The sequence below is a fragment of the Cuculus canorus genome, chromosome 3 (assembly GCF_017976375.1).
Source record: "Cuculus canorus isolate bCucCan1 chromosome 3, bCucCan1.pri, whole genome shotgun sequence".
Taxonomy (NCBI): Eukaryota; Metazoa; Chordata; class Aves; order Cuculiformes; family Cuculidae; genus Cuculus; species Cuculus canorus.
In genome coordinates, this window is record NC_071403.1 from 31927096 (window position 1) to 31940667 (window position 13572).

At 35.5% G+C, this 13572-nt stretch overlaps 1 protein-coding gene across 1 annotated transcript in view; it reads left to right on the forward strand.

Annotated features, from left to right (window-relative positions):
* Positions 1-13572, forward strand: part of FIG4 (FIG4 phosphoinositide 5-phosphatase) — a 73737-nt gene that overhangs the window by 44170 nt on the left and 15995 nt on the right. The window contains exons 16-22 of the mRNA XM_009564870.2: positions 600-738; positions 3466-3524; positions 4135-4282; positions 5158-5241; positions 6361-6556; positions 8100-8182; positions 12514-12603. Of these exons, the coding sequence (XP_009563165.1) occupies positions 600-738; positions 3466-3524; positions 4135-4282; positions 5158-5241; positions 6361-6556; positions 8100-8182; positions 12514-12603 (799 nt within the window). The remainder of the gene's footprint in view (positions 1-599; positions 739-3465; positions 3525-4134; positions 4283-5157; positions 5242-6360; positions 6557-8099; positions 8183-12513; positions 12604-13572) is intronic.

Sequence of the window (13572 nt, forward strand, 5' to 3'; positions counted from 1 at the left end):
AGTATGGCAGAAGAAATTGATTATTTAATCCAACAGGAAAAAAAAATCAAACTTATTAAATTATGCTTGTGAAGTTTAATTATTTTACTGTGTTTTGACTAGAACCCCCCCCCCCGAAAATTAGAATTTGTGTGTTATTTGAGAAACTTGTGTATTGTATGGATACTGCTTAATTTCATTAAATCGTTCTTCTGTTATTTAGACTGCAATAATTCATCATGATGTGTCGGATTCCCTGAAACATGCGTAAATACATGCACATACTTCATGCATGCACATATATACAAGGGTTGGGAGACAGAGCTGCAGTGTGATGTCTTACTTATGCAGAGCCTCTAAGCAGAGCTTCTGCATTGGCTCGTGTGAGAGAACCCAAGGAGAGGGGCAGTGCTGGTATTAGTCCCACATGCACTGCAGTGTGGCAGAAGGTCAGGTCTAAATGAAGTTTCGTTAAGGTGGTTGAAGCCCATAGGTCCCTGTAGAAGTCATAGGAGATACACACTCCGTCTGTGAGGAGCAAACATAATGAATAAGCAAATGCCTAAATGGACTTGAGTTGTGCAATGTTCCTGACCTTAAGTGTACCTCTTGTCTAACAGATGCAGACAGACAAGATTCTATCAATCTCTTTCTGGGTGTATTCAAGCCTACAGAAGGAAAACCTCATCTCTGGGAACTTCCCACTGATTTTTATTTGCATCACAAGAACACACTTAGTCTGTCACAGACCAGGCGAAGGTATTTTGTTGTTCTGTTTTTTTTCTTTGCTACTGCTCTAATAAATTTTTTAAAAATACACTTTGTGAAGTAAATAATTTGATCAACCTGTCAAAAACTTGCTTACTGGTTTTCAAGTTTTTACAAAAACTTGAAAAAAAAATGACCTTTAAAAGAGGACCAAAAATGTTGGATATTGGTATTTTCAAATATTTGCTTTAGTATGTTATTTTGTACTAAGGAGAAGTTGCATTTCTTATGAAATTCTACCCTACAGCGTGAAATGCTTCGATTTTTTTACTGAAGTACAGTTACCACTGTCTTACAAAGCAATGTACAGGTGTATTTTTCACAGTCAAATCTATAAATTCATTTTGCATTTGTTATTAGGTGATGATGATAGCATTTGTTTGGGTTTTTTGTGTAATGCACTGGGTCTGCTTTTGTGCATACCAAGAAGACCGTGATTTTCTACCTTCCTTTCAGCCATGTCTAGCATGTTTTGAAGACTGTTTTTCTTCATTTGTGTTCTATTGTAGTTGCATGGCACTATGCGGAAGTAATAGAGCTGAAATGTAACAATTTTAAAGTAATTTTAGACTGCTTCACAATATGGAATGATTTTGTTAGGCATTATAAATACTGTGTGTAAAAAAAAAAAATCCATTTTAATAAGGGCAATACTAGACTTGCTAACTAGATCTTCTCTTTTAGGATTTTCACTGCACCTTTGTTCATTCTGTGAGTCGTAAAGCTCTGTATGCAAATAGTACATCTAGAATATTCGCATTTAGATTTTTGTCTAGGGAAGATTGCAAGTGTTTGAACAGTGCGTTCAGTTCCTGTTGGCTGCTTATTTTATTAATTTGTCATGGAAGCTGGCATGCAATATGACTTTCTAAATTTCAGTCGTTTTCTGCTGTTTCTTTTGTTGCTGGCTGATAATCAGCTGCACAGCCAAGTGCTGTTTCAGGCACACATGAACCATGCAACATTAATTTTATTGCCTACTCATTCCTAACATTATTGTATGTCAAAAATGAATTCAGATGATATGTTAAAATAGAGGAATGTCCTAGTCTCCCTTTCATCTGTTACTCTGTTAAACAACTGTTTCTCATTTGTCACTGGTAGTGTTCTCAAATGAGATGGAATATTAAAAAAATCTTAGTGTTCCTCATTTACTTGTTAATTAATTTTACATTTCATTCTGGCCAGAATTTCTTCTGAGCACTTATGATATACAACCAAGATGTTTTCTCATGTGAATGAAATGACACCTCCATGTAATAAGTAGTTAGCTCCTCCAGGTAATTTTTTGTTTCTACTAGACTACTGGACAAATTCTTTATATAACTTCTTCCAGCTGATCTGTGCAGTGCCTCTTTTGGATTCCTTGGGCACAGCAGCAAAGGAAATAATGAAAAATGATAATAAAATCAAAAATAGAGGAAGGGAAGGAAGATAATGTTTCCTGTATTGAAAGTTCTTTTGACTCTGTGCTTTTCCTATGTTGTATTTTCCTCTCCATCAAAAAGAAGAGATTCCATGAGAGTTTCATGCATTACTTTTATATGATTTGTGATTCACGTGAATATGGAAAATCTCTGTATTCTGTTGCCACGATATTTATCATTTATGCAAGCAGCAAAACTGGATATGTCTGCATAGTTTCTGAAGACACTGGAGCAAATGGCTCACTAGCATGGCCTGATACAGTACTTCCAAGAAGAGATGGGACTGTCAGGCATAACTCATCCCTTTCTGCCTAGGACATAAGCGGTTCTTGGAATGGAAGTCTGTAGCCCTGCCTGTTGTATACTGTTTGCGAAGTCCCACTAGCAGCTCTGTCTCTGGGCATGGGAATACATCCATTGTTTCTGCTCCAGATGGCTACGTTGGCATGAGTAGGAGATAATCACATTAATACTCTGATTACAGCCCTTAGTGTTGTGAATACACATGTACTTGAAATAAAAATCAATGACGATAAATGCTTTTTCATCCCAAGTAATGAAATGGAAGAAACTATAATAAATAAACTTTAGAGAACAAATTATAGTGTATTTGGGAAGAGAGAACAAAAATATGAGAATGTGAATGAAAGATAAACATGATTTGTTTTATGAATATTGCTTGACTTCGTTGTTTTTCAGAAATCCTGAATAAGCTTCCAGGAGGGCCTGATTTTTGCTGTTAGCTGTGCCAACATTCAGTTGTCAGATCTAGAACAGCTGTCACATCAAAATGTGTTTCTGTGTGCAGAAGTCAGCTGCTTTGACAATCTTCTGATTGTATTGTCAGCGACCTTCATTTCTTCAGACCCTTTTCCTAAATTCTAGAATCTGAATGAGTGGTGGGTGGGGATCGATATTTGGGGTTTTCTTAGAAAAAAAAGACTAGAACAAGAGAAATAGATAAATAACTTCTATATGTCTTAAGATTTTAATTTTCAGTACTGTAGAGGGAGCTACCTGAAATGTATTTTGTTTCATTGAAAAAAAAAGCACTCCTCCCTCCCTAACTGTACTGATCTTCCTGTGTTTAAATTTCATGGCCTGAGAGCAACGTAGTAGGATAGGAGCCTCTTGAAGTCTTTCGTTTGAGGATAATTCTTTACTTTCTTCTGCACTTGAATTATAAAGAAATGTGACACTGTATGGCTGGGTAACTGTTATGTGCGAATATTTAGACTGGGTACAAGATCAAATCTTCTGAATCATTTGTGTGTCTCTTTTTCCTCTACAGCTATACTTACTGGTGGACCACAGGCGTGCTAAAGCATTTACCTCTTCCTTTTGATGAAGGTAGGAATTGTATTTGCTCCTTGGCTTACAGAGTATCTTGAAAAACAAGTTTTAATCACAAGTAGTTTTTAACTGTTTTAGATCCCAAATCTGAAAAAATCCCCGCAATGTTTCCACAATGATTGGTGAACACTATTGTTTTCCTGGCAATGAGCTGTGGTTTTTCAACTGCAGGTTGCAACACATCTAATTGACTAAAACTTTACCTCTACGTGTTTATAGACATATTTAAAATAGTTTAGGTTGGAAGAGACTTTAAAGATCATCTAGTTCATTCATTTATTCTTTGCTTGCCTATTAGCATATATTTACAGTCTGTGCTGGTGGTCACATTCCTGTTGCAGACAACGTATAGCGCCTTAATTCTCTGGGGTACTGTGGAGCATGTCTTATTAGGAATTGTCATCATGGAGGGAAATCAAATGGTGGTTGATAATGCATATCAAAAATGTGATGTGCATTATCTTCATACCATATTTTCTTGTCTTAGAGGGGATATGGTTGTAGAAAAACACCTGGAAGGGTGGCTAGGTAAGCAAAGTATTGTTTGTTTAGAATTTGACAGAGTCAGTGGTTGTTAGTAAGAAGACTTGTTTTTACTTTTCCCCAGTGACATGTGCTGAAAACAGACGGAAACTGACAGTGAAGAAATTTCACAAGTATGAAGAGGAAATTGATATCCACAATGAGTTTTTTCGGCCATATGAGTTGAGCAGTTTTGATGAGACTTTCTGCTTGGCCATGACCAATTCCACACGGTATATGGGCATGTTTTGTGACTGTAAATCCATAACTGGAAGTTGATTTGATGTGAATTGAATGTTTGATTTATTTGGTTAAATCTGTGCAACATGATAGGTTTCATGGGATGTTTATATTGGGTTTTTTTTAAGCTTCACATTTAGAAGACTTCTAGGAGCTAAATCACAATACTGAAATCAAAATGCTACTCTAAAAAAAATCTGTTGAAATATCATTTAATTTTCCAATTATTCTGCATTATATGATGCCAAATGTTTGGGCACTTAAAGGCTGAGAATGGAGGCTTTTCTTTGTGAACTCAGATCACAGAGGCTACCTTCAAAACAATTGTTTTCTCATTGTTCTGTTCTCATTTGACAATTGTTTTCTTCAGTTATCAAGTTCTCACAGCTGGCCAGATATGGAGGTTGAGGTTTGGGTTTTTTTTGGTTGTGCTTGGGTTTTTTTTTTTGGTTGGTTGGTTTTTGGCAGCTGGATATTCTATGCATGATCTTAATCACCTTTAGCTAAAGACTATCAGAAAGATTAAGTTTTTGTGTAGACCCAGTTTGAGTGTTGGCAACATTTTGAAAACAACAGGGCTTCTTCAGCATGGGAATGGAGCTCAATGCTCAAGGCTCCTTGGCAAGTAGTAACATTTGCAGTTTTAGGGGACTAAACAATGCAACTGGAAGCTTTTTTAATACCCAACGGGGTAACGTTTACATTACTTTAACTTGTAATGATGAAGTTAGAACTTGGTATTTCTTTTTCTAATGATTTTTTTAAACGTCAGAAGTAGACGTTAGAGGTGGTTTTTCCAGGAAATTTAAAAAAATTGAACTTTGTGTTGAACTTTGCTGATGAGCAATTTTTCCTTTCTACTTGCTAGAGATTTTATGCCAAAGAATGTGGGGATTGATCCAAGTCCATTTACTGTTCGTAAACCTGATGAAACTGGAAAATCAGTGTTGGCGTAAGTCTGAATTATAAAATTTAGTTCTGGTTTAATAATAATGAAATTTTAATGCAAAATTTTTAATGGAACTCTATGTGTGTGTCTGTGTAGCATAGTCTCTGTTACATGGGAAAAAAATCATTAGTGTTCTACTGTATTTGAAAATCATATCTAATTTGAGATATTTATGTGACACTAGGAATTCTTTATTCAGACTTGTTTAATCTTTTCTGTTTTCTTGTACTCCTCTAAGTGAAGCTCATGAGAAAATTTTACCTAAAATAAAGATACAGAGGTTGTTAAAATTTGATCATCTCTATATAGTAGTAGCAACTGTGTCCTCTATTGGAGATGACAGGAATGCATATGTTTGTCTATAAACATATTCATTACCTGCCTTCCAATCCCTTTTCCTCCAAAGTCCCTGAACAATTGTGACAATGTCTGAGAGGAAAGTGTAACCACATACCCTTCTGTGGCCTGTAGGAAAGGATGTGGAGGACGTAAGAGTGGTACAATTTCTGGGTAAAGTAACATATGCCTCTCAGAGCTTGTACAGTGAAACCCAGTGTTAGCCTGCTAAAATATAGATGCTGTATCTTGAAAAATTCTTTCAAATAAGGCACCTGTTTATATTGACTTGAATTTCTAGAGTGAGAAATACATGCCATATAAAGAAATGTTGCTGATTAAAGAACTAAATTGAAGGGAGAGGTATGGAAAAGGAAGGGAAAAAATTGACATCATGATTAAGATCTTTAGGCCCAAGATTAAGAAAGCTAGTGGAGTGGACAATGTAATTAAACAAACAACAAGTGAAGCTTTTTCCCAGATCAAAACCAAAGATGTTATGTCTTGATGAATTTCTATTCATTCAGTCTAAGGGAGGGATTTAAGTGAAGAATTGGAGAATTGGTGGATAAAAGCTGACATAATCCTTTGAGCTCTCTTTAAGTGCTCTGGAATAAGAAGAGATTGAAGAAAAGTAAATCAATTGGGGGATTCAAAAGATGAGCAACAAGTTGCTCCAGAGGACAGAATTCATTTCCTTCAGTAAGATTGTAACCAAAATTAGGAATTTTAACTACTTGTTAATATCTCACTGATTTAATTACTAAATCCTGCATTTCATAATAGGAACAAAAGTAATAGAGAAGAAACTGTGCTGCAGCGCAAAACAGCTGCTAGTGCTCCTCCACCACCAAGTGAGGAAGCAGTGTCAAGTAGTTCTGAAGATGATTCTGGGACGGACAAAGAAGATGAAGGCGCTGTTTCTCAGCGTTCAACTCCAGTAAAGGTGACCGATACAGGAGACAATACAAAAATCACAGAGGTAAGAAATCACTGTGGCAGGCAAGAAGGCTAATCATGGACTCAAAATTCACATTTCCTTAAATAAACCCAATAATTTTTTTTAGAACGCTTAGAAGTGAAGCACTGAGAAATTAAGTGAAAGAAAGTCTCCAATGTAATTTCTTTGTGTGGATATTAGCGCAGCTGCTTATAAAACTTTGCAGTTATTCTTGTTATTTAATTGAACAAGAAATTAATAATTTGAATTGAAACACACTACGTAATCAACATTTAGTCTATGGGAGCTAAGCTGGAGCAAACCCCTTGACAGACATGTAGTATGGATCTGAGGTCTTCAGCACCACCTCTTTCTATTATAAATCTATTCCTTTTGAATGATGCCACTTACTCAGGTGGATATAACTGTAAATTAATGTTCAATCTGGCTAAGTTTCAACCTGATTTATGTGAAGATTTTTAAATTGCTGTTTCAGAATTATATGGTCTGACATTTTAAAAAAAGAAATTAACTTGAAAAATGTGCATCATAATGTTGTCACGTTGGTTCTGTTATTACTACTACTACGGCTGAAGCCGATGGCAGGATAATAGTGGAATTGTGTGCACAGTCTTATGAAAAGAACGTATTCTCAAGTGTGAGGTATTAATCCTTCTACTAGAGTAACTCTAATTCTGTTTGAATCCCTTGGGTGATAACATAATGAAAATATTGACTGGTATGAAGTATTATGGAAATATCTTTTATTAATTCATGCAACATTTTTTCCACCTTCTTTCTTGTGGATAGCCAGCACATGGGAATATGTGATACACATGGCCCAAATAGCTAGTTCTTTTCTAGTCACATTTCACAGAAGTTAATAAATGTGTTTGTAATCTCTGGTCAGGACATATCTTTCCAAAGTTGTTCTTTGACTTTGGATCTTTTAGAATTAAAAAGCCCTGGTTTTGTAGTTGACTTACTTGCAGTCACACCTGTCTTGTCAGTACATCCCCTCACTTTAACACTGAATCATTAGACATAGTTAATGAAGTATTGCATTGTCAATGTGCATTGGACCCTTGTTATAGCTGACTGACATGATTTTGTAATGTATAAAATAAAAATAGTTTTGTTCAACCTGAAGTTTGTAATTATTTCAGAACTGACAGCAGGAAATGTGAAAGCAAATGTGGGAGCATGTGCTGAATGAGTATGATTTATTCTATATTAAGCTCTAACACAGAATATAATTTAATACCTACATCATTATATGTCCTATAAATATAATTTATTCTCCTACAATGATGGTTTATATGATGTTATCTTTCAAACCCCCTTTCCTTTACTTGTTGAACAAATGTCTTGAATAATATTTTTTTATATAGTATTTTTATTTTAAAAAAAACCCACCCTGCATAAGCTGAGACTACTGTGTATGTGAGAAGCTTGTTTGGTTTTGCCTGCACTTTTGAAATTGTTTTCTGCTTTAGAAATAGCTCCTTTTTGGAGCTTGAAAGCAAACTTTTCTTCAGATGTTGTTGTGGTATCCTCAGCCTTAGTCTTTTTTCCTGTGTTCCAGAATGTAGTGCAGTCAACAAAAGACGTGTATGGAGTGAATCTTTCAGATGTTCCTTCAGAAGATGATCTCGCAATATACGCTAGGTGAGATAAATTTCCAGTGGTAATCAGTAAACAATAATTGGAGCTTGTTAAATACAGCTTGTCAAAGTGCTGCCTCTGATTAAAGTTACATAAGTTATAAATTTTAGCTGTATTTGGATATATATACTACTGTTTTTTTTAAAATCAACTGTTTTCAGATGTCTGTGTCAACTTGAATTTCAGTGGAAATTATGCAGATGTCTCTGCAAAATTTGGAACTTAAGTGAAAGGTACTTTGGTAGAAATACCTATCACTTAATATAGCCCCAGAAATTAATAAGCAAATTCCACATTAAGAGTGGTTCCATGATTCTAAACTATGTAGTCTATGATAGTCTATGTAGTCTTTGCATTTTTCAAATATTGAATTATGCTAATTCAAATCATTCATAAGCAAAATAGCCTCTTCTAGAAAAATGCGTACAAAACAACAGTTCAGTCTTTTTTTTAACATAATGTCTAATTTGCAGAGATATGTGTTAAATGTTACCTTTTACTGAAGTTTAAATAATTGTGTGACTTTTGATGTTCAAGGAAAATTACTTTTCTGAGTAATATTCAGCCTTTTTCATGAAATGTCTTGGTCTTTTGAGCTTGTGTTTTTCATAGGGTGACCTTGAGATTGTTACTAAATCTGGTAGAGGCTATGAGGAGATAAACTGAGAAAAGCAATCAGAATAACTCACGCTGTAGGAGCATGGATGTCGAAAGATAAGTGATAGATACTTGTACTGGAAGTTTCAGGAGAGGGAAAAGTTAGTTTTGCTTTTGCCACTATAAGACTTCTGTGAAACAACAACATGCAAATATATATATATGCACAGCAGTAAACAGTGTGTGTAATAATGTGCACACACTGCATTTTGAACAGCACAATACTGCTACTTGTGCTTAGTAAATGGTTTTGTGAATTCAAACGTACAGGAAATGAGTAAGATACAGGATAGTGCAAGGTAAAGTATAGCTCCTTAGATGGCCCAGCAAGTTCCCACTCAGTTTTTGTAGTTTGAGGTAAGGCACTACAACGTGAGGCAGCATGCTGCATAGCACCTGCAGGCTCTCCTCAGGAGCTGGGAGCTGCTCACTTAACTGGGAGCAGCTGGAGGCAAGACTTGGTGGGCAAGCATCAGCGTATCACCTTCCCACTACACAAAAACTTCTGCTTTTATTCAAGCGTTACTTGAACTTTTGTTTTCTTTAAGGTAGTTGTCACTGCTCCTGCAGGAGCCATAAATTGTGACCTCGCCAAGAGCAATCAGCAAATTAGTAGTATACTTTTTGAGCAAAATGCAGTGACTCCCATTGTGTCGGCAATACTGTTTCTGAATTGCCATAACCCCATATGGAGTGCTGGCTGTCTGTTGTCATTGTTAAAAAATGTGACATCGCACTGTTTTTCTCAGATACTCTCCTCAATATCACAGAGTAACCCTGAAGCTAAAAAGAAACTGGTTCAAATCTTTCTTTTTTCTTAAGTCAGAAATTAATTTGAACCTTTTGATTTTATTTTTTTAACTAAAGCAAAAACTTAACTAGAATAATTTGTATTATAGGTGAGCTAGAACTGAATTGAAAAGTTACGTTATTCAGTTACCTGGTGGAGGAGAGATTCTTTCCCGAACTGCAGTCTTCTTTGAAAACTAGACAGAATAATGGGAATTCAGTACTGGAGATTAGTTGGAGAAATTTAGATCCAAATTGAAGACCCTCTTAGTTCCTAAAGACTTACAATGCTGTTGCCAAGAGAGTGACTGCAAGATACCAGGGGTGCAAATTAATTACATTTGTTTAATAAACCAGCATTTCAAACTCCTACTTAGAAGGTAGAATTAATGGAGTTTGAGAAAAGAGGTGTAACAAAACTACATTTCATCTCAGAAAAACACTGTGCATATATTGAAGTGAATACTAGTGAGGCATGCGTTGGAAGGGGCTTGTATGCATTTGTTTTTATTTTCTAATGTGTAACAGCAGTGATTATCTTGTTATATTTGAAACCTTTTCAGTTTGTGATGGAAATTTTAATTCACTGTGATTCACATATCATTTGGTGATACGTGTTGATTAATCCTGACTTAGTTCATTAATATTCTCAAGCTTTTTTTTCTTTTTATTTGAAAGTATTTTTCTGTTAATTTGGGGGGGGAAGGGAGGGACAGCCGCTTCTCTTGCTGTCTTTAGTTCTTGAAATTTCAATTTCTACCTATTTCCTACACACTTACTGATTTTGAAATAGTACTCTTTAAATAGGGTTGAGGAGGTTGTTTCTCATTATCTCTGAATTTTTTAACTTCGTCTATACCTTGAATTTTCTGTATTTTAACCGCTAGAAAATGTATGCCGGCTTGACAATTACCCTTTGGTGTACAGATAGTTATTCTTGTTCTGCAAATGGCCCAGTGCAAGCTGGTGTCTACTACGAGTCCGATGAACAACTCTGTGATAATATCCAGAACTGCAGCTACTTTCCATCTTAACTTTTTTTCAGGCTGGACTAACGTCGTTACAGTACTGTAAACTCCATGGGGGCTTTGAAGCCTTTTTTTCTGTAGCCTTTTCAAGACAAAAAAAGCTTATGTTTATTTCATTTCCTTTAGCAGTGCAGATTTCAGAAATGTAACAATTACAAATTTCTTATCTCTTTTAGCTAACAAGGAATACTGCTATTTATGGTCTGATGTGCTGATCTATGTGGAAAGTATAGATTTTGCTGACATCCTTTATAACGATGTACATTGTTTGAGAATAGCAGCAATTTATTTCACAGTGTGATTATAGTTCTCACTTCAAGTCTTTTTCTATTATTGTAATAAGGGAGATGGATGTGTAACATCCTGACTTTACTTGACATTGTTGGACATATTGCCTGCTTTTTTTCTTTATTAGCATCAGGGACTCACAGATTTAGAATACCTCAAGTTAAGTTACTTTGTTAGCTGATCTATATTAAGTATATATGTAAATACAAATTAAAAATAATTTGAATCCGTTCAGCCCATTTTCGCTGATGGCTGAAATATTTGTATTAATTCTCATCCAAATAGAAGTCACTAAACCACAGATTGGCTGAGATTAGAAGGGACAGAAGGTCTCTCAAATAATTTGAGGATGTATACTGCAGATCAGCTGTGTGTGGTATCTTATTGATACCTGGTAACTTGCTCATGTTTGTTTCAGAATATTGGATAATTTGAAGCAATTAATAAAAATACTTACACCTCTAGTTTGTCTTTTTTGTTGTTGTTTTCTTCTTTCAATTTTGTTTCAATAGCAAGCTCCTGCCCTAGTTTATCTTAATTATCTTTATTTATATTTGCTTAGAAATGTAAGTATTTATTCCTTCAACATCCAAAGTGATGTCACGTGTTTCTGAGGCTTTTGTTTCTACGGTATAGAACCTGAATGAAGCAGAAAGAGAAGTCACAATAAGTTCTTCAGTAATGCATTGTTTCTTTGTCTTCTGTACACTTTTCTATGCAACTGCTTTTGAACTGCTAATTGTCTTCTGCTAAAATTGTAGTAAATATTTCTTAAACAGACCAATAAGACTATTTTTAAATGAAAAGGAAGCTCACTATTAAAAAAACCCACATCAGGAAATTAAAGTTTCATGACTAACATGAAGTATCATGACTAACATTTACTTCTGTTTTCAGTAGTAATTTCAAGTGTGAGATAACTGCGTATGCATATACTTGAAACCTTCTGACTTTTGTTCTTAGAGTGAGTGAATAAGATTAGAGATTAACTTTTTTTTTTTAATAAAAATTGCTCCATTCATTGCCAAGAAAAAACCTGTAAGAATATTTTGTATCTTCTGTGTCTTCAGCAAATATTTGGAGATAGGTTAGTTCTCATCAAATATTGTGCTTGGAAATAAGTGAGCTGGACTGATGGTGTTTCAGCTGGATAAACTAGATTGAATTTGTTTGAGGACTGACTTAAATCTGAGAAATGAGAGACTTTCTGTCCCGTCTGTTGACTTTTCCCATAGGCTGTTCATCTGACTGACTGCTTTGAAAAAGACGTAGGAAGACTGTAGCAGGCTGCTTGTTTCATAGAGGCAGATACCTGTTTCTATCCTATCCATACTCAGTGACTCCAAATAACAGGCAGTTCTTTCTTGAGCTATAAGAATTGCTGAGTTCTCACATGCGCCCCTTGCAAAGTTTTGGAGATGTCTCTTGTTTACCAGAGAGGTAGCTCACAAACAGTGACTTTTGTAGCATGACTTAAAGACTGATCTTTTGGTGTCATCTTATTTCATCTGCTGAATTTTGAGGATATTTCTTTTACTTTCTTTGATTTATTCTCTTATCTACTTTTCCCAGGTTTGTTCAGCTGGGGCAGAGTCAGCATAAGCAAGACAAGAGCAGCCAACAATCTTGCTCAAAACACCAACTGGATAGAGTTATCAATTTGTAAGTATTCATTTTCTTTTTTCCATTAGCCTATTCCTTTTAGCTTTTATCATTAGACCTGAAAAATCATCAGGTAAATTTGATGTTAAATTGTTTGAGTCATACTTCTGTTGCTTTTACTGCACAAGGGGATTCAATGCATTGTATGAAGAATTAAGTTTCTACTTCTTCCTTGTAACTTAAAAATCCACATTGTTTTTTGTGGTTTTCTTTTTCTTTGGGAGGGTTCTTTTGTTGTTGTTCAGTTTTGGGGATTTATTTTTTTTTTATTTTTTTGTAGTGCCAAGATTTTTGTATTCAAAATTCTTAGCAGTCACAGGTTATCACAAGAGTAGCTGAAGCTGCTGAGTTTAAAAGGCAATTTCTTCTTGCTGTGATTGCTTTCAAAAGAGGCAGTGTATAAGGGATTGGTTGACCTGCATATTGGTCATTAAAAAAGCATTCAGATTTGCAAATCAGTCTTTAGTGTGCAGTTATGCATAAGTTTGCTAATGACGTAAAACTGAGAGGAGTGACTGATACACTGGAAGACTGTGCTGCCATTCAGCAGCACATCAGTGCCAATCTTGGCACTACAAAAAAATAAAAAAAAAATAAATCCCCAAAACTGAACAACAACAAAAGAACCCTCCCAAAGAAAAAGAAAACCACAAAAAACAATGTGGATTTTTAAGTTACAAGGAAGAAGTAGAAACTTAATTCTTCATACAATGCATTGAATCCCCTTGTGCAGTAAAAGCAAGACCTGGACAGGCTGGAAAGTTGGACTGAAAGGAACCTAATGAAGTACAACAAAAGCGAGTGCAGAGTCCTGCACATAGAGCCAGCAGTATGCCCAGGTGGCCAAGAAGGCCAATGGCATCTTGGCTTATATCAGAAACGGCGTGGCCAGCAGATCCAGGGAGGTTATTCTCCCTCTGTACTCGGCACTAGTGAGACTGTACCTCAAATCCCGTGTTCAGTTCTGGG